This window comes from Phocoena phocoena, chromosome 15, assembly GCF_963924675.1.
Source record: "Phocoena phocoena chromosome 15, mPhoPho1.1, whole genome shotgun sequence".
In the NCBI taxonomy this organism is placed as follows: Eukaryota; Metazoa; Chordata; class Mammalia; order Artiodactyla; family Phocoenidae; genus Phocoena; species Phocoena phocoena.
Window position 1 is genome coordinate 6,213,985 of NC_089233.1, and position 21,762 is coordinate 6,235,746.

Here is a 21,762-nt window from a genome sequence, read left to right on the forward strand (position 1 = left end):
ATGAATGAAAAGAAGTGCAAGATAAAAGGTACATGGTCCCTGCTATCAAAGAGTTTATAAATCAGGTAGGGATAATAATACCTGAAAACAATTTTTAAAAATCTGTAAACTTCATTATATAGAGACATGTCAGGATAAGAAGAACACATAATACAGTTTGTAGACATTCAGTAAGTGCAGAGAAAGGCTTTTGGAGATGAGGAGCTTGAGCTAGACCTTGTATGTGTGCTACTAGAAGCTTTATGGGCTGAATACGTGTAAAAACTGCCCCTTTGATACTGTAATAGTTCTGCCCCACCTCAGAAGCAGACTGCCTCTTGCTTTTGCTTTAAAAGAGATGAGATAAAAAAAAAAATAAAATAAAAAAATAAAAGAGATGAGATCCTAGCAGTCCATTATGCAAGCCAGAGAAAGACCATTTTGTGTGAAAATGCACTTTTATTGCATCTTCCTCACTGTATCATATTAGTGTAAGTTATTTATATCTGTCTCTGCAGTTAGAGTGTAAGGTCCTTGAGGGGATGGACCTTATCTGCTTGGGCTCTTTATCTCCTACATACTTTGCATATAGGAGGCACTCCATAAATGTTTGTTGAATAAACAAGGATATAAGCTCCTAAGGGGTAAGGATGTGTCATATTATTATTTGTTTCCTCATGTGCCCTGAAATGAATTGTTTCTTGAGATTGGTCCTTGGAATATTTTTTCAGCCTTCACTGATTCTATTGCTACAGTTTAGCTCACCGCACAACAGGTGCTTGAGAATTCACCTTTCTCCAGTCCAGCAGAGTTATATTTTGATGACCTCCATTTTGACCAGGTCTAATACTTGGAGGCCAGGTCTAATACAAAGAGTAATCTGTAGGCAACAGATGAGGAGTGATAATGATAATTTCTGTGAAGACAGGTACACACTCACGCCACATTCCCTGAGTGTGTGTAAATGAATACTTACGCTCCCAAAAGTCATCAACTTGCCCCTTAGCATACCTCTTTCTAGAGCACAAATATGAACTCCTCGTAGAAGGTCTTTGGCCTTCTCACTCTCCAGGCCTTCCTAATGTCTTCTAATTTCTCCATTAGCCATTATTAAGAGAAAAAGTGGCTGGTGTAGTATCTGGGGATAAATTGCCACATCCCATTTCCTTCTCTGTGAGCAGGATTTCCAATTTCCAAGCCTGATGGGATCTCCCAGCTGGAACAAGATCTACAGGTCTTTGATCTGGAAACTAAGAATAGAGAAGTCTTAAGAGATGACTGCTCAGGTGAGTAAGGCAGAATCAATCAGATAAATTAGTAGGGAAGTAAAGTCTAGTTGTTGAGCCAAGCTGTAGTTGCTTTGGCAGTCAATGAAGAGCTCTGTCTGTATCCCAGAACGGAGAGCTCTTTCCTTTTCTGTTCAGTTTTGATGAACTCTTACTTTGTCCCTTATCCGTAAGTTGTACTAGGTCCCTATTCAAGTTGCTTATCTATGATTCTGTTGAACTAGTTCCCTGTTATCTCCATTGAAACACCTTAATTGGTTATCTTCTTACTCTGCTGAACCTGCCCTCTATTTCTCCCACACCTTGGACCACTTGGATCCTACCTCACTGCTCCTATTCATGCCCTTACATCTGCTGTTGAGATTTTGTTCCTGTGTTTCAGAGTAAATAAACTTCTCTTACCCTGGTAGATTGTAGATTATTTAGTTTTCTCTAAGTTTTGTTTTTCTAAGCACAGGGTACAGATTACATTTGCATTTTCTATTTATATATTGAATCAGATGGAGAGACCAGAGAAGAAAACAAGCTGTTGATTCCTAAGCAGAAAATTCCAGAAGAAGTACATTCATACAAAGTGAGAGTAGGAAGACTCAAAAAGGATATTGCCCAAGTTCCTGAGACTAGAGAAGTGTATAAGACTGAGGACAGGTTAGAAAGGCTTCAGGAAATCTTAAGGAAATTTCTCTTCCTGGAGAGAGAGTTTAGGCAAATAACAATCAGTAAGAAAACCTTCACCAGTGAGAAGAACAGTGAATGTAATGAACCTGAAAAAAGCTTCAGTCTGGACTCAACTCTTGATGCAGATCAGAGAGTTCTTAGGATACAGAATGTTGATGACATTGATAAGTATGACATGAGCCTCAACCAGAATTCAGCTGGTAAACATGAGCAAATAAATCTAACACAGGATTTTCAGAGTAATGAGTATAAGGAAAGTTTAATGGAACTCTCCCACCTTAATAAATGGGAGAGCATTCCTGCCACTGAGAAATCCTATAAATGTGATGCATGTGAGAAAATCTTCCATCAGAGCTCAGCCCTTTCTAGACATCAGAGAATTCATACTAGGGAGAAACCCTACAAATGTAAAGAATGTGAAAAATCTTTCAGTCAGAGTTCAAGTCTTAGTCGACATAAAAGAATACACACTAGAGAAAAACCCTATAAATGTGAAGCATCTGATAAATCCTGTGAGGCGTCTGACAAAGCCTGTAGTCAGAGCTCAGACATAATTCAGCATAAGAGGATTCACACTAGAGCAAAATCTTATAAATGTAGCAGTTGTGAAAGAGTCTTCAGTCGTAGTGTACACCTCACTCAACATCAGAGAGTTCACAGAGAGATGCCTTGTAAGTGTACTGTGTGTGGCAGTGACTTCTGTCATACCTCACACTTAGCTGAACATCAGAAGGTCCATTGTGAAGAGAAGTCCTATGAATACAACGAATGTGGGTTGACCTTTATTAAGCATCAAGGAATTCGTCTCAGAGAAAAGCCCTATACATGTAATGAATGTGGAAAAGACTTCAGATTGAATTCCCATCTTATTCAGCATCAAAGATTTCACACAGGAGAGAAACCACATGAATGTAATGAATGTGGAAAAGCTTTCAGTCAAACCTCATGCCTTATTCAGCATCACAAAATTCATAGGAAAGAGAAATCCTATGAGTGTAATGATTATCAGGATAATTTCAACCATAGCTCAGATCTTGTCCTGCAACAGGAAGTCCTCACCAGAGAAAAAGCCTTTGATTGTGATGTGTGGGAAAAGAACCTCAGTCAGAGAGCACACCTCGTCCACCATCAAGGAATTCATACCAAAGAGAAACCTTGTGAATGTAATGAACGTGGGGAGACATTTAGTCAAGTTCAGGCCTCATTCAGCATCTGAGAGTTCACAGCAGTTCATGTCCTGAATGTGGTAAAGGATTCGGTCCCAGCTCAACCTTTATTCATCATTGGGGAATTCACACCAGAGAGAAACCTTCTGAATGTGACGAACGTTGGAAAGCTATTAGTCCGAGTTAAACTCTTTACACCTGCGAACCCATACCAATGAGAAAACCTACAAATACATTGAAGGTGGTAGATGCTTCATGCTATTTTCATACCTTAGTCACCATTGGAGAATTCATACTGGAATAAAATTCTATAAATGTGATGCATGTGAGAATATCTTCCATCAGAGCTCAGCCCTTTCTAGACATCAGAGAATTCATACTAGAGAGAAACTCTACATATGTAAAGAATGTGAAAAATCTTTCAGTCAGAATTCAAGTCTTAGTCGACATAAAAGAATACATGCTAGAGAGAAACCCTATAAACGTGAAAAAGCCTTCAGTCAAAGAAACTACATGGTGAGCATCAAATTCATTTCATGCCGAATACTTATGAATGTAATAAATGTGTATGTGTGGGAGTATTCAGCCATATTCCAACCCTCATTCAGCAAAGAATTCATACCCAAGAGAAGTCATTTGGGTATATAGTAAATGACAAGTCTAGGAGTTCAAGTCTTTTTTCATCATCAGAATATCCATACCAGACAGGAATGTGATATAATGCAAGTGGAAACATTTAGCACCGTATTTCAGGCTTTATTCAACATCAAAATATTGAAGGGAAAATTATTATTTGCATATGAAATCGTTAATATATAGTCCCAGTCTTTTTCATTGCAGAAGAATCTAGTCAGAGGAGTGACTTGGTGAATGCAGTTCTGTTTTCTCGTGGCATTCTTTTATTTAATAGGTGTTATAAGTAGGTATGTATGCTTTATTTATGGAACTCATTTAAGCTATTTTTATTTTTTTTTGTGGTACGCAGGCCTCTCACTGTTGTGGCCTCTCCCGTTGTGGAGCACAGGCTCCGGACGCACAGGCTCAGCGGCCATGGCTCATGGGCCCAGCCGCTCTGCGGCATGTGGGGTCAACCCGGACTGGGGCACGAACCCGTGTCCCCTGCATCGGCAGGCGGACTCTCAACCACTGTGCCACCAGGGAAGCCCCTAAGCTATTTTTATTTTAATGTGGCCTATAAACATTTTTATTTTTCCTGAAGTTGGTTCTTACTGTTCACAGCTTTCCTAAGATAAATTGATACACCAATGTTAAAACATGTCAACTTCTGGAAAGTTTCTCATTTAGCTTTTTCTACTGTTCTCAGTCAAAGTTCTCTCCAAAACAGACTCTTAGGCCTGCTGTTTTCTGAGGACCCTATTTCTTTCCAGCCGTAACATTTGGATTCCTGTTGATTTCTCCATTCTCTTAAGCACCTTCAATGATGGTTTCCTAGTTTTAAGCTTTACACCAGCAGGTATGCCACCCCTACTTGCTTTTTTGGTGTCTTCTTTCCTAATGCAAATTATCTTCCTTTAAAAGAAATGGATTTACACACCCTGTCCATCCATGAGTATGAAGGATTCTGTTTCCCCTGAGTTTGTGGCAGGCAGCTAAACATTTTCAAGTGACACCCAAATTCTTAGCTGTGTTAGCATTCACAGCCTTCTAAAAGAGATGAAAAAGACCTTAGGAAGCCAACAAGACTGGTGGTAGCCTAGCTATATTCAGCACCTATTCTGCATGTCTAAGTTCAGAATTATTTTATATATGTCCATTGAAGGCCAGCAGAATGCTCAAGTCTGCTTTTGATAGGGTAAAATGTAAAGAACATATACTAAAATCAGATCTTCGTAAGGGAATGCTGCCTTCCATCAAAGGTATTGCTGTTCTTGTGTAATATCTTTAGAGTATATTTCAAGAATGGCAGATATGCCTGTAAAATCTAACCATTACAGTTTTTCATTACCCATTTTTAATTGTTTACACATCATCATATTTTTTGTATTTTACTAGAGTCTACAGGCCATATAAAATAACATTTTTTTTTGATTGATGAAACTGAGCACAGATGTTGGCTCCAGAGTTCAGTGTCACTGTCATAACACCTAGCAAGAGTTCATGATTCTTTAGATGATGTCAAAGCATTCTATTGTATTTTTCCATCTTAAGCGTCAACATATTTTGTGAATAAGACAGTGTTATTTAAAATTCTAGTTGTCGTTCCGGCGATTGAGGCTTTCATAATTCATATGTTAAAATATTCTCTAGGGATCCTTAACAAATATATAAAAATTCATTGCTTACTCTGTAAGCCTCTTATGGCTAATAACCTCTAGGGTAGTTCTACCACAGTATTTTACCTCTTAGCCATCAGCAAGCATAGGATCTCATCAGGGCACGGTAGGGACCTAAATGAATTGATCTAAATGTAAAAGCATATGAAAAATGCATGTTTTCGTTTTCCTGTCTATGACCATATATACCCTACGGATAGAGAACACGGGTAATCACCTCCAGTGATTATGAAACAGAGGATTAAGTAATCTCTAAATAGCAGAAAATGTAAAAATCACATGTATGCATTTGGTTTAGGAATGTGCTTTTGTACTTCCACTTGAATAAAGGTGTGTTTGGTACTCTTGAGAATCTGTTTCAAATAAAATCTGAAGTCCTCAGCCAGAAGCATTTGGGAATCTTAGAATCACCTTCCTGGCTGCAACTCAGTTCCTTCTAGAAACCTGCTTCACAGCGGGAATAAATCACTCTCCTTCGTACAGGTACAAAGCTTGCTCTTCCACAGACCTCTGCAATAAAGTCAATGTTTACAATTTAAAGGGTTATTCGGTTGGAATGCTGTTGGCACATTAAGGGTAAATAGTTTGAGGTTTCAGTAGAGCTGGGCAGAATGTGTTTTTTAAATAAATAAAACACATTTTAAAAAATGAGAAACCAAAATAATCCTTGAGGGCAAGTAACTTGTCTCTTTAAACTTGCTGATATTTAATTGGTCCAGTATAGTTTGTGTTCTTAGTCTTTTTAGCCTTGAAGACAGGGGAGGGAAGAGAAGAAATCTAATAGTTGGGACACCTAATTTTATCTATCTGTCCACCTACCTACGTACACATGTGTATATATATATGCACATATTCAAACAGTCCTCACAACAACTCTCCAAGGGAACCAGCTCCGTTTTACAGAGGAACTGAGGTGTAGAGAGGTTGAAAAACCTGTAGGGTCACACAGTAAGCTCAAAGTCAGGGCTGTTTGACTCCACAGCTTTCCATCGTGATGTTGGTATCGGACACATCCCAGAACCTAGAGAAGAGACGTTTTCTTTGATAGTTCTTTGTTCCCTGTTACACACCCAGTGATTCATCATTAGTTTGCAGCTGATCCTAAATGCTCCCAGAGCTCTCTGGGAAGCTGGGAGAAAATATCCCAGTATCTTTTGGGAGCTAGTTAGAACCCCCCTGCCCCACCCTTTGAAACAGGCTTGACAATTTTGACGACAGGCTACAGGTCAAATCTCCTGAATTCCCATCTTCTGCCAAGACATCCCCACTGCCATCACTAGATTTATATTTCCATTTCTCAGGGATCCACATGCATTCTTAATTTTTCTGCCAACTAGGACTTACTAATGGATACATATCCTTACCAAGGTTTACTATCGCCTCTGACCATATAGTGGTGGAGCAAAGTGGGGAATGGGAAAATCAAGTTTGATTCCTAGGTTTTCGGGTTGAGCAAGTGTGGATCGGTAGACTAGAGATGGAGAGTGCTGAGAGTGGAGCAGGGAGAGTATTTCGGGCAAAAGAGAGCATGTCAGAAGGCCTGCAGAGGAAAGAGTATGGCATTTTCAAGTCAGTAATAAATGAGCTCTTTGGAGAATGCCTCACCTTAGGAAATAGTACGTGGGTAACTGAGGATTTGAGAACAAAGTTCAAAGGAAGCCCATAGGGTATTGTCTCAGAAACGATGGAATTTCTCACATCCAAGTATGTAACATCTTATGTCCTTTCATTCATTCAGTAATGCAGTTGGCAGGCAATATTTAGTGGAAGCCGGTGGATACAGTTAACCTAATCAAATGCATCAAACAATCCATTGGGTAAAGAAGACAGATGAGTCAAAGCGATGACTTTGGAATGAGATATGTTTGAACTTTACTAGCTATATGACTTTGGACATTTTACTTAATTAGCCTTTCTAGTTTTCTTGTGTATACAGTGTGGTTGTTAATAGCATGAAAATTAAATGAGGTAATGTAAAAGCTACTGGTCATATACTAAATGCCCAGAAGTTTTTAATGTAAATACTAATATAAAAAACGCTACAACAGAGGAGAGATACTTAGCATAAAATCTAAAAAAGAGGAAATCAACGAGCAAGCGTTTACCAGTGCAGGACTGGCATTGTTCAGGGGGGGACACCCTGAGCTAGGAGAACTTAAAATATGACTAGAGAAATCACTAGGCATTTGTGGTCTGTGTGGTAGGAACTGCCTCCTGACAGGCACTTCCTGCTGGAGTTGGCAAACTGACACGCCTCTAACATTCGTTATCATGCGGCATCAAGTCTTAACACTCCCTTCAAAATATGAGTGCATGAAGGAACCGATGTTAAATCCAAGACTTAAGAATGGTTTCAAATAGATGGTGCTCTGTACAAATCAACAAGAAAATATTGATTTTGGAATTACTTTGCACTTTACATCCCACTCTCTTTAAGAAAATGGTTACCCTTTTATATTTGTATTTCATCCATGTTAATAAATTTACAACTTGGACGTAATTACGAACGTCTTTCCCGCAGTCGCTTATGTCCCGCAGACAGCATTTCCCCCGTCTTCCTCCACTGTCTCTCCGGAGTGTGGTTAGCCTCCAGGCTCTGGTTTGAACGGGCCAGGGTTGAAATCCTGCCTCTAGATTGCTCACTAGCTGTGCAGCTTCTGGCCTGTAAGATAGTAAAAAGTATAAACTTTTTGGGATTGTTGTGAGGGTTAATGAGATAATGTTCAGTTTCAGTGCCCCATAACTGGTAGCTGTTATGTTTGAGTTTAGCAGGAAAATCCTCTATCATGAACAGCTCGTTTCCTTATCCTTTTTTCCTGCTTCAGCATATCAGATACGCCTCTGCAAACCTGTACTCCAGGTGCAGTAGTTGTTTGGATCTTGATCCTATCTCTACGGCTTTTCTTCCTCTTTCAGCCCTTTGGTACCAGTACGTTCCTCCTCTTTGTTTATATGCTCCAGGCATAACTGGGAAGCTGAGTTGAAGCGACAAAGGGAGAGGAGGACAGGCTGGACAGAGGGCGTAGATAACAGGTTTTGGCCCAGCAGGGTCAGCGTGGCCTGTGATCTTGAAGAAGGCATGTGGAGATGGGTGGAGCAGAGCGGAGGAGGCAAATGGGGTGCACACGGGACACTGGGGATGAGAAAGAAGAGACAACCAATTTAGATCCTAAGCCCACTTGGGCGATGAAGGGCAAATAGAGAAATCTTTTCTGTCCTCCTAAAATCCCTTCTTGGGAAGGAGGACAAACGCCCAAGGAAGCCCCTCACCCGACTCCGCTCTGGACCCAGCTCCCCAGCGGCCCCTAGGGAACCCGCGATCGAGATTAGACCTCCGAGCTGCCTAGACGGGCCCCGGAAGTGCGCGCCGAGGAGCAGGCGTTTCTAGTCCCCCTGGAGGCCGAGGTCGCCGACGCCGCCGGAACGAGCGGCCGGCTGAGCGAGTGAGTGTTGCGGTTTGCCGCTGGGGCGGCGGGAGAGGGTCGGGCAGCGGAGATCCCGTGGGGTCGGGGTGGGGTGCGCTGCCGGCCGGCCAGGCGCTCCCCGCGGCGGGGTCCAGTCGGCCTGCAGGGAAGACGAGGCTCCCCCGACCGACCCCAGGCCGGGAACCTCTCAGGAAGCGGCACCTACGGCACGGGCAGCTTTCCCTACATCTGTCCTCTTCTCGCTCTCTGTCCTGAAGTGACTGCCCGTTCCTTGGGTCGGGTTCTGAAGACCTTTTAGAGAAGATCCTGGCCTTGGAGCGGCACCGGGGACTGGACCCGGCCCATGGAGAAGCTGCCTGAGCAGACGTCCCCGGAGTCCCCGTGTCCGTCCTTCGAGCAGGAGCCTCGAAAGAGCAAGGGTGAGGAGAGCTGACCTAGCTGCTTTCTTTGTCTAAACTTTGTCCTTCCCACCGCGGCCTCAGATCAGATGGACACGATTAACCGTGCGCTTAGAATTACCCTGGTGCAAGACACTGATTTTTTTTTTAACCTAAAACTCTATTACATGTAAATAAAGCCTATCACTAATGTTTCCTCTTTTCATGTGTGGAGCAGACAGACCTGCAGACCTGCAGCAGCACTGTCCATAGCACTAAGTTTTGAGGATCTGTTATTCCAGCACGTGTTAACTTGCTTGTCCTTTGAGAGGCTCAGTAAACGTTGTGTGAATAAAAGAATGAATGAACTCAGCCAAGTGTGTCCTATACCCTAAGTACCAGGAAGAGTGGCTTCTCCCCCGAACCTGCCTTTCTTCATTAGGGAAGATACATTTTCCACCCAGGATGTAAACTTCGAGAGGGTACTTTGCCTGTGGAGTACAGTAGACAGGCCAGACACCTGCTGATGGAAAATGAGGTTAAACTGTAAACATCAACATTTAAATTTCAATCTACCATCCCACCATTATCTCGTATATGCTTGGCCTTTAAAAAAAGGTGGATTTGGATTATTTAATTGAGGGACAAAGGCTTAGATAATCCACATCATAGATTTTGAGATGGCTAAGGTTTGGAGGATTTTTCTTTCACATATTTAGCTTTCTAATTCTGTTTTAGGCTGATTTTTAACTCAGATATTCTATTGAGTTATTATTATAAGGTGCTGAGACTAAGTTGAAAGAAAACGTACCTCTGTTGCCCCCCCACACACACCAGCTTAGAGTTGAGTTGGAATAGTTATCTGTGAGAGACTACAGGACAATAAACAATGTGGACGTTCACCTATCAACTGGGTATTGGCCCAGGAGGCCTTAGAAAATCATATATTTGGCCTTGAAAGAATTTAGAGTAAGAAAAGAATCAGAGTTTAGGTAAGAGGGGATAGGCCCTTATCACAGGCTCCTCACTGCTAGTCTTTCTAAGGCCAAGTGCCTTAGTTGCCATCCTAAAATATTTGTGTTAGTTCACAGTGCCCACTGCATTCAGTTCATTCTCTGTAACCTGGCATTCAGGGTCCTCTGCAGTGGGGTTTCAACCCAACTTTAAAGTCTTTATCTCAGTGTTCCCCCAGACAGACCCTGCAAGACTCGTGTGTCTGCACAAGGAAATGCCGAAAACACTTTGCACTATCCACCATTGTGCCTTTGTGTCCTTTTTTTGCGTCGCTGTCCCCTACATTCTCTGCCTACCCAAACCCCACACATCCCAGTGTCCCATGCTTGAAACCTCAGTGCAGGGCAGCCTCCTCCATCAGGTTTCTGAAGCAGACTGGTGGCTGCCAGGAAGGAAACAAACACATGCTAGAGATGTGGAAACCTGTAGGACTTGGTCGTTGACTAAGTAATAGAGGGAAGTTGGGTGTAATCACCTTTGTTCCCTTTGCTATCATACCTCTTAAAAATCTTCACCAGTTGCTGTTAATTTTGTAACTGCCATTCACTTGGTGCAGGGCACTGCTTCTGCTCCATCGAAACTGATTATATCCAGGTTGCCAGTGGCTTAACTAATGAATCCACTGGACATTTTTTTTTATCCCTAATTTTAATTTTAATATATTTTTTAAAACTTTTTTATTTTTGGTCTGCGTTGGGTCTTCATTGCTGCCTGTGGGCTTTTCTCTCTAGTTGCGGCGACCAGGGGCTACTCTTTTTTGCAGTGCGCGGGCTGCTCATTGTGGTGGCTTCTCTTGTTGTGGAGCACGGGCTCAAGGCCTGCGGGCTCAGTAGTTGCGGCACACGGGCCCCAGAGCACGGCCTTCAGTAGTTGCGGTGCATGGGCTCAGTAGTTGCGGCGTGTGTGCTCTAGGGTGTGTGGGCTTCAGTAGTCATGGCGTGCTGGCTCAGTAGTTGTGGCTCGCGGGCTCTAGAGCGCAGGTTCAGTAGTTGTGGTGCACAGGCTTAGTTGCTCCGCGGCATGTGGGATCTTCCTGGACCAGGGCTCGAACCCGGGTCCCCCTGCATTGGCAGGTGGATTCTTAACCACTGCGCCACCAGGGAAGTCCCATCCCTAATTTTTTTTGACCCTTTAGTATTTCTGTTGATGTGATCACTGTTTCTTGAAACTCTTGTTCTTTGGTTTTGGAAGCACCATTTTCTCCTGGTCCTGCCACTTGCCTTCTCAGGGTCTTTCCCATTCCTGTTTCTCTGCTTCCTTCCTTCCTTCCTTCCTTCCTTCCTTCCTTCCTTCCTTCCTTCCTTCCTTCCTTCCTTCCTTCCTCCCTCCCTCCCTCCCTCCCTCCCTCCCTCCCCCATGTGCTTTGCGGGATCTCAGTTCCCTGACCAGGGATTGAACCCTGGCCACTGCAGTGAAAGCGCAGAGTCCAAACCACTGAAACACCAGGGAATTCCCTCCACCCATTTCTTAAACACTGATTTTCCCCAAAGCAGTTCTCAGCCCTCTTCTCTTTCACCCTCGTGGGTGATCCTGTCCCCTTCTGAGACTTCAGGTTGCACTCTGTGCTGAACCAGACATCTGTAAGTGTACTTCTGGACTCATTCTTTTCTGCCATCACCCACCTCCCTACCTTCCAGTGACTCCCTTGACTAATTTTAGTAGGTGCTTTTCCCAAACCAGAAAACTTGGATCATCCTCTACATTCTCCTTCCCTCTGTATTCATTTGGCCACCAAATCCTGTCAGTTTTTCTTCAGAAAGGCCTGACTCTGTTGCCTGTCACCACCACCTCCTCATTTTAGGCCCATTTTATTTCCTTGGAGTATTGACACATCCCTGTGCTGTTGGTAATTTCCCCCACTCTCAGCTGCCCATATTATTCTCTGCCTATAGAATAAAGTCTCAAATCCTGAGTGTGGCGTATATGTCTCTTCATTATGTTTTTCAAAAAAAATTGTTCAGAGTGACTTTATTATTGTTTTTTTGTCTTTTCATTATCTGGCTCTACTCTTATTTTTTCTGCTCTATGTCCTACTTCCTGCCCACACGGAGCATACATCTCATTGAATTTTTTATCACTACTCCTTAAACTTAGTATTCCCTTTTATGTTTCTGAGCCTTAACATATGCTGTTGCTTTTGCCTGCAATTCTCTTTACCTTGTTGATCCCGATCATAGTTCAAGATGCAGCTTAACGTCATTCTTTGAGGATGTCGTCCGCAGTTCACCTAGGGAGGGGTTGTCATTTCCGAATTGTGCTTTGAAACAGCATTATAATCTCTTTACCAGAATCTTGCACATAGTCAACGTGGTACATATGTTTGTTGAGTGATTAAATCAAACAGGAAGTATATTAGTTTCCTACAACTGCTATGACAAATTACTGCAACTGCATGGCTTAAAACAACTGTATTTTCTCATAGGTCTGGAAGCTAGAAATCCAAGAGGGCCAGGCTTGCTCTGAAGGCTCTAGGGAAGAATCCTTCTTTGACTGCTCGTAGCTTCTGGTGGCTTCCAACCATCCTCCGCATTCCTTCGCTTGTAGCTGTATCACTGCAATCTTGCCTCCATTGTCACATGGCCTTCTTTCCCATGTGTTTCTGTGTCTGAATCTTCCTCTCCTTTCTCTTAATAAAGATTCCAGTCATTGGATTTAGGGTGCGCCCTAATCCATTATGATCTCATCTTAACTAATTACCTCTGCAAGGACCCTATTTCCAAATAAGGTCACATTCTGAGGTATACATAAATTTGGGGGTGAGGGCTCTGTTTGACCCAGTACAGGAAGCGTTGCTCATTTCTTCTGCTGTTAGAAGTAAATGTACTTGGGATCACACAGCTTTGTAGTTAAGCTGCTTGAAGAGCTGTGTAGATTTCCCCCTCCCTTTAAATTAGAAGCAAATCAGTCTAGAAATGTTTCTTTAGACCTTCATCCACAGGGACACATTTTTTTTTTTTTTTCTTTTTGCGGTACGTGGGCCTCTCACTGTTGTGGCCTCTCCTGTTGCAAAGCACAGGCTCCGGACGTGCAGGCTCAGCGGCCGTGGCTCATGGGCCTAGCCGCTCTGCGGCATGTGGAATCTTCCCGGACCAGGGCACGAACCTGTGTCCCCTGCATCGGCGGCGGACTCTCAACCACTGCGCCACCAGGGAAGCCCCATAGGGACACATTTGATGAGCCTGTTATTCCAGAGGGCAACTGCTCTCTTCTTGGGCTTCTCTAGCTCTGTCTCAGACTGGCCACTGTCTGCAGAGGTACTCCAGAGGGTCCTGCCATCCATCAGAGTTTGGATCCAAGTTTTTGATATTTCTTATATAAGTGGCTCAAACCCATGAGGCTCAAACCCTCTCTGAATTCTATTTGAGTTTCAGTCCTGAAGACTTTATAAATGGTCAACGTGGGGCCCTCCATGATTCATAGATTCTTCTCTTGATGGAGTAGAACTTCCTTATAATGGATTGCTAGGAAATAATCAGGAGCATTTTAAAGCACCTAATGTGTGCAGAGTTCTTTACATAGTACTGGGGTTGGAGGAAAAGAAATGGAAGACACCTCTTATTCTAGAGGTACTTTCAAAATAAATTGAAGGGAATACACACATACAAAAAACTAAACATATTTCTAAGGAGAGGCCCAAAGTCGATGTGGTTAAATGCCATGAGGAGGGGGCAGGAACTGTATGCTTTAGAGATTCAAAGGAACAATCACTTCCAGCCGGGGTTTGGAGCAGGGTTAAGTTTGGGGAAGGAGGCTGCCTTTGATCTGGGTTCTTGCAGGGTGGATAGGATTTTGATTGTTGGAGTTGGAAGGGAGGCTGATCCAGGTGGAGGAAGAAGGTCGAGCAGAGAAGGAATTGCATGGGGAGCTAAATGTTCAGGAAACATTTCAGAGTAACTGGAGCATAGAGTAGATTGATAGAGGATGAGACTAAAGGCAGAGCGGAGCACGAGTGTGGAAAATGAATGCCACGCCAAAGAATTTAGATTTGCTTGGCAGAAATTGAAGTATGTGAGCTTTGCTTAACAGGAGGCTAGCAGATGAGCATTGCAAATCAAGGAAGAGATTCTAGTTTGTTTAGTGTGAGGTGATTAGGATCTGACTTTAGGATATTAGCAGTGATAACAGGAAGGCAGGGGAAAAAAAGTATTGGTACATTGTAGATAGAAGCAATAGTACTTTTGTTTACTGAGTGGATATGGGGACAGAGAAGAGAGTCACTGGTCATTATTTACCGCACCACCCTCCCTTTTATTTTGAAAAATGTTAAAGCTACAGGAGAGTTGCAAGGCTATCGTACCAAGTACTCACACACCAGAAGTGTGTGTGCAGGTTTGGGATAGGTTGATCTCAAGAAACTGGTATGAGAGCCGTCGTGTGGAAATGTCTTTTTCGATTATTGGAGATGCTGTAGCTGGTCTACGAATATCCCCCATCCCAGTAGATGGGAACACCATCCCTCCTGCTACACAACCCAGAGAGAAACTTTGGTTTCTCTTGTATCCATATCCGTCAGCCAGTAATCCTGTCCATGTGACTGTCAACGTTTCTTTCCAGAATCCAAGTGCTCCTTAATACCTCCTCTGCCACCGTCTTGGTTCAGGTTGCCGTCATTTCTCCCCTGGATTATCGCAGCAGCCTGGTTGGTTGTCCTGCCTCTGCAGTTACCTCCCTCCAGCCTCTACCCAGCATGGCAGCCAGTGTGATCCTGGTAAAGTGTCAGCTCTTGTCTTCCTCTGGTCAGAACCCTCCAGTGGCTCCCCATCTCACTCTGAAATAAATCTCTTACAGACCTGTAGCCTACAGGGTCCTGTGTTCTCTGATCCCCCTTCTATGTCTCTGACCTCAGTTCTTACTCCTCTCCCCCTTGCTCATTCTGCTCCAGTCACACTTGCCTCTTTGAACACCCAGGGTCTCGCACTTGCTATTTCTTCTATGTGTAATGCTCTTTCCCACATATCCTTATCTCCTTCAAGTCTTGGCTTAAATGTCATTTTCTTAGTCCTCCTTTGACTGTGATATTTAAAATTGCAACCCTTTTGCCCACTGCCCCCGGCACTCTAATCCTTGTTCCTTGCTTTTTTCCTCTATAACACTTTTATGACCTTTTAACAGTATGTAATTGACATAGTTTACTATCCATCTCCCTTAGTAAAATGAAAGGTCTTTGAGGATTTTTGTGTTTTGCTTACTGATGTATCTCAGAGTCTGGAACTATACCTGGCATGTTGTTAGTGATCAGTAAAACGTACTGACTGTTACATGACTTAAAGATGAGTATTTCAAGAGCTGTAGGAAAAGGATCACCTTCACCTTCATGGAGAAGGTGATATTGAACAGGGCCTGAGAGCAGTGAGATTGACATCCTCGACTACGTTGGGTAGGCTGTCAAATCTCGGTCAGTGGGCCAAATAAAAGGCACATCCTCTACAACATCCCAGCCTTCACATATTATGAGTAGAGTGGTTCAACAGATAGTAAAGAGGCTTTGTGTAGGGAGAAGATCAGAATGAGGCTGGAAAGACAGATGGGGGCCAGGTCAGGGCGGTAGAGAAGAAACCCTAGTCCCTGCTCCTCAGGAGCTTGCAATCTGTCTGACAAGTAAGGTAAACACACGTGCAAGGGGACGTAAAAACATTGAACCAGCAATCCATTCACACCTGGTAGAATAACTAACATCGAAAAGATAAGAAATAAAAAGTGTTGGTGAGGATGTGGAGAAAAGGGAACCCTCATGCATTGTTGGTGGGAATGTAAATTGGTGCAGCCATTATGGAAAATGGTATGGAGGTTCCTCAAAAAATTATAAATGGAACTACTATGTGATCCAGCACTTCTGGGTATTTATTCAAAGGAAAATAAACCATTCTCTCGAAAAGATATCTGCACCCACAGGTTCATTGCAGCATTACTTACAATAGCCAAGACATGGAAACAACCTAAGTGTCCATCGACGGATGAATGGATGAAAACGTGCTATCTGTACACACAATGGAACATTATCCAGCCATAAAAAACACGAAATTCCTGCCATCGCAACAGCACGGTTGGACTTCGAGGACATTATGCTAAGTGAAATAAGTCAGAGAAGGACAAACACTGTATGACCTGACTTGTATGTGAAATCTGAAAAATCCAAACTCATAGATAACAGAGAACAGATTGGTGGTTGCCAGAGGCGGCGGGGGTGGGGAGTGGAAGAACTGGATGAAGGGGGTCCAAAAGTACAAACTTACAGTTATAAGGTGAATAAGTCCCAGGGATGTAAGGTACAGCTATAGTTAATAACACCAGGTAGTATATTTGAAAGTTGCTTAGAGAGTAGATCTTAAAAGTTCTCATCACAAAAAAATTTATAAGAAAACCAGTATTCAAATTGTACAGAAGATGAGGGCATATCTGGAGGTGGAGAACAAGTGTAAATATGGCTCTGTGAGACCAGATACTTCTTAAATTCCTTAAAGACAATGACCATTCCCTACTAAAATCAGGGTTGCATATGTTTTAGACTTTCACTGCTGATGGAAATGATACTACATTGGATATTCCTCAGCACCCCCTTCTTCCAGAAAGATCCCCCTAAGCAGAGTGCCTTCTTTCTGTAATATCACTACACTTCAGTAAGCCATATTTAATAAGTAAAACTTAAGAGGAGAAATGTATTATAGTAAACAGGAGATGTTTTTCTAAGGTCTCCCTTAGATACAGCTAGGGTGCAGAATTTTTTGTTTGTTTTTAAATTTTTGGCCGCACCACGTGGCATGTGGGATCTTGGGTCTTAGTTCTCTGACCATGGATTGAACCTGCGCCCCCTGCATTGGAAGGTAGAGTCTTAACCACTGGACTGTCGGGGAAGTCCCCAGAATTGGTTTTTGTATGTTCTCTTAGAGTTGAAATAGATTTGGAAGTATATCTCACTACCCCGTGCTTCATATTTTAAACAACTTTCCCCCCTATTCTCCCCTCCCTTCCTCTTGCAAATCCTCCCAGTTTGTACCATTTCTAAAAGATGCATCTAAGGTCCGAGTATGTCATGTTCATGAATGAGCATGTGAGCATCTGTGTGTAGAGAGAGGCTCTCAACAGGAGTGAGGAAGGTGCTGGTGTGTGATTACAGGAAGGGAGCCTTCCCTGTTACCACAGTGACAACGCATGTGACCAGGGTACCGTGTGGACAGAACCTCTGCGTGAGGTTCTTTTATTTATCCGCTCAGTCCCTGCCTCTCCCCACACAGAGCCCCCAGCATTACTCTTCCTGTGTTCTGAGATAATCCCACTTCCCTCAAACTCTGCTTTCCTATTCTGCTAATTCCAGTATATCTGTCTGGTCAGGGACTTCATATATAAATCCTCACTTTAGTTTCCCCACTACTTTCTCCAAATCTGCTTGTATCCATCTTTTCCTCCTATTGTGAGGCCATCTTTCGTACTTTTTTGAACCAGATACCCTGGAATACTTTGATCATCCTGTTTCCCACAGGGAGTTTTTATAGTTACATATACTTTTTTTGTATTTTCCGTCAGATGGTGAGACCTGGACTGAGGATCAATTAATTATAAAGCAGAAAACTCTTGAAGTAGGGACACAGCCACATGAAGGAGAGGAATGTGAACGAAACAAACATGCGGGACCCTATGGGTATGGACAGAATTTTGGTCATATCTCAGACTTTATCCTACAGCCACACATTCTTATGGAAGAGAAATCTCAAATGTGCAACACTTGTGGCAAGCTATTCAGATGGAACACATACCGTATTCAGCATGAAAAAATCCACACACAGGAGAAGCCTTATGAGTGTCATGAATGTGGAAAAGCCTTTGGCCATAGTTCAAATCTCATTCAGCATCAAAGAATCCACACCGAGGAGAAACCCTACGAATGCGGTGAGTGTGGGAAGGTCTTCCGGCGCAGCTCACACCTCATCCAGCATCAGATCATCCACACGGGGGAGATGCCTTACCTGTGTAATGAGTGCGGAAAAGCTTTCGGTCAGAGCTCAAGTCTCCTTCGACATCAGAGAATCCACACTATGGAGAAGCCCTATGAATGTACCGAATGTGGGAAGGCCTTCAGCCAGAGCTCAAATCTAACAGAACATAGGCGAGTTCACACCAGAGAGAGACCATACGAATGCTGCGACTGTGGGAAAGCTTACAGTCGTAACTCACACCTCATCGAACATCAGAGAGTCCATACAGGGGAGACTCCTTATGACTGTAATGAGTGTGGGAAATCTTTCAGTAGGAGTTCACTCCTTATCAAACATCATAGAATTCACACTGGAGAAAGACCCTATGAGTGTAGTGAATGCGGGAAGGCCTTTAGTCGGAACTCCCACCTTATTCAGCACCAGAAGACTCACAGTGGGGTAAAACCTTCTGAATGTAAAGAATGTGGGAAAACCTTCAAGTACAGTTCATACCTTATTGATCACCTGGGAATCCATTCATGAGAGAAACTGTGAATGAAGTGAAGGTGGTAAAGCCTTTGTTTGGAGTTCAGCTCTTAGCGAACATCAGCGAACTCGTGCTGGGGAGAAAACCTTTGGCTGCAGTAAGTGCAGACGGCCTTCAGTCCTAGCTCAACTCTTACCAAGACCTGAAAATCCACATAGTGGACAGATCTCATGGATGTGTTCAGTGCATAAGTACCTTTAGACAGAGTTCCCGCCTTACTCAGCATTAGCCAGTTTGCTTTGGGGGAATGATGGGTATGGGGAGAGCCTTGCTATGTGTCAGAGAGGGGCACGAAAGGGGCGTCATCTGACACTACAGAAGGAGTGACTAAAGTGGAAGCTTAAGTTAGCACCACTTTTTATTTGATTTTGAGGATCTACATCAGAGGGATATTCTATCGTTTTTTTTTCACATCTCCATAATCTTCCGCCAGAAATGGAATGGGTTAGGTCCATTCCAGGGAAGAAAGAATCAGGGCATTCTGGATTCAGACTCATAGATCAGGAAAGCTGCAGTGTGACCTTTGAATCCAATAGCTTTCCTTGTATCTCATCTGTCCTGTTGGTTGTAACTATACATGGAAGTGGCTCTTGGGTCTTCTTGGACCAGCATTTTCCCTCCTGCAGACTACTGAATCTCTTTTTGTTTTATATTTCATAGATGCTTTTAATAAATGGGCAAATTTTCTAAGCCCAGTAATTTCTCAGTATAACATGTCATGGGCTTTTGTTATGTGTCAACTCCGGTAGGCTGAAGTGCATTTGTCAGATTTCCCTTTCTTGTACTTTTCGGTTTGTGTGGTCTACAAGGGAGATTCTTGGGAGAGCTGGAGGGCAGAACAGAAGCAGCAGTAATTTTGTATCTTACACATGTCACTGATCTGCTGACTCACCTCACTGGCACTGGACATGAAACTAGTGTACCTTCCCCAGGATTCTTTTTTGCCTTTACTGGGCCGTGGTTTTCCTTCTCTGATTGAATCCTAGTCAGACACATGCTTACTATCCTATGAGAAGTACACATTTATTTCAAGTTTAGGTAGAGAGAAATGGTTAGCTTCTGGCTGTTTTTAAAAAAGAATCTCAGTAATAAGCTTCAAGATTTCCTATCAGGAAAGCTACTGTTCAGACTCCTTTATAACAAAACTTCCATCATAACCTGAGGCAGAGCTTCACTACCGTGTAATTATGGAGAGAAAAGTTTGCAAAGTAGTTGAATAGTGTGATACATGATCGACTGATAAAATTTTTAAAAATCAAGAATTTGAGCACCAATTTATCATGAATATTTTAATCATTAAAGGAAATTCCCAAAGTACCTCTAGTAGGCAGTATATTTTAGATTTATTCTAGGCATCTGAGAGAAATACCTACTTTGTTGTAAACGTTTATGTTTTGATTACAAAAAATCAGATTATTTTTCCTCCTGTTACCCTGGATTAGTGATTATCTAAAATATCGGTGAAAACTATACTTATGTTGTAGACTCTTGAAATTGAAAGTTGCCTCTGTCTTGTATACCTTTTCCTGCCTGGTCTGGTGCTATGCACACAGGTGTTCAGTGCCTATGGAGTGAATCTGTTTACTGGAAGCCAAAGTCTTCCTGTTTGTCTCCACGCTTCTCTGTACTCCCCCACCTTCCTCCCCTGTTCCTGTAGGTGATTATCACACTACACAAGGGTCACCTTGCCATCTGGACACCCTGAGTAGACTCTGTGAGGCCAGGTCTGAGCCCTCAGCCAGTGGGCCCACTTACTCCATCTGGCATGTAACCCTCTTCGAGTCCCTTCCACCCCCTTATACCACAGAAAGGGCCCTTTCCTTCTATGGGGTCTGAGAAGCTTCTGGAATAAGGCAGTGCTTGATGAGTGGGGTCTGAAGGCCAGGTCGGATTCTGACTGGCCGAGAAGGGCACCCCAGGACAAGGTAAGTGTGTGGGGTCACGTGCCAGGCTGCAAGAGTGGAGGTGTCCCTGGAGGCCAGGAGAGAGGAGAAAAGAATTTGCCTAGCAGTATCAAAAGCACTCAAGCGGGGCTCTGATTCTTTAGGCACAAACATTACTAGTGGACAGAGTAGTTCATCAAGCCGTTAGAGCTCAGGTGAACACGAGGGTGACCAGCTCATCCAGTTTGCCAGGACTTTCCCAGCCTTAACATCGGACGTCCCACATCCAGTAAAATGCTCAGTCCTCCGCAAACCAGGAGGGTGGATCACCCGAACCCATCATGACCTCATTCCCCCGCCCCCCCTCCCCCCCCCCAATGGCTCCTAGCTGCAGCAGGACCCAGTAGAGCAGAGATTCTTAGCTTGGGTTGCCTACTGGAATCACCTGGGGAGCTTTCAAAGCACTGGAGCCTCAGTCTCTGAGGTTGTGTACATTTGGTATGGGGTATGGCCTGGACTTTGGTGTTTTGTAAGCTCCCAAGTAATTCTAATGTGCAACCAAAGTTGAAAATCTATACAGTAGAAGTTATCAATGCTTCACAGGTGCTAAGAGGACACAAAGGGATCACACAGGATCTGGCGGCTTAGGCACTGAGGGCTGGCAGGAGGGCTGGGCTGGGAGTATGGAGAGACTCCGGGGCCTGTGTGAGAGGAGACAGACTGGGTGTCCCAGGCCAGGTGGAAGGAGCGGTGGGAGGGACTGTTGTGCTGGGGGTGGAGCCAGCTATTGGGTGGGAGCCCTCAGGGCCTGCTCATTGCCGGGTTCTGCTTCTGTCCTGTGCAGTAAGGCTCTGGTTTGGGTAACTTTGGATTTTCCCTTTGGAGCTTGGGACCAAGGAAAGCACAGAGCCTGGGGGAGTCAGAACTCTGAAGACTCCAGCCCCAGCTCATGGGCTCTCTACCTACTTTTCCAGCAGACAGTTCCCTCTTCCCTTGCCTGTCCCCCTACCCTAGACCCGGGAAAACATGAAAATGCTTCCAGAGGAGACTATGACCTAAACTTATATACACTTTCTAAAATATTCAGTCCTGGGAGGGGCTGGTCTGGCAGTCCCAAGCCATACTTTGAACACAGCCTTGGGCCCCCTGGGTGAGAGGCATTTCCTATGCTCTGGTTGAAGGGGTAGGAGTCTTTGGGCGATG

At 43.6% G+C, this 21,762-nt stretch overlaps 1 protein-coding gene across 1 annotated transcript; it reads left to right on the top strand.

The window, feature by feature from the left end:
- Window positions 1-1,253: 1,253 nt before the first annotated feature.
- LOC136134670 (zinc finger protein ZFP2-like) lies at window positions 1,254-18,672 on the top strand. Its single transcript, XM_065892344.1, has 4 exons — window positions 1,254-1,265; window positions 2,992-3,135; window positions 3,455-3,593; window positions 17,918-18,672. The coding sequence occupies exons 1-4, from the start codon at window positions 1,254-1,256 to the stop codon at window positions 18,670-18,672; spliced, it is 1,050 nt and encodes a 349-aa protein (XP_065748416.1).
- The last annotated feature ends 3,090 nt before the right edge of the window (window positions 18,673-21,762 follow it).

Coding starts and splice junctions, on each gene's coding strand:
- LOC136134670 (XM_065892344.1), top strand. Junction 3,136..3,454: donor GTGGGGAGACATTTAGTCAA/GTTCAGGCCTCA, acceptor ATCTTCCATCAG/AGCTCAGCCCTTTCTAGACA. Junction 3,594..17,917: donor TAGAGAGAAACCCTATAAAC/GTGAAAAAGCCT, acceptor TTCTTATGGAAG/AGAAATCTCAAATGTGCAAC.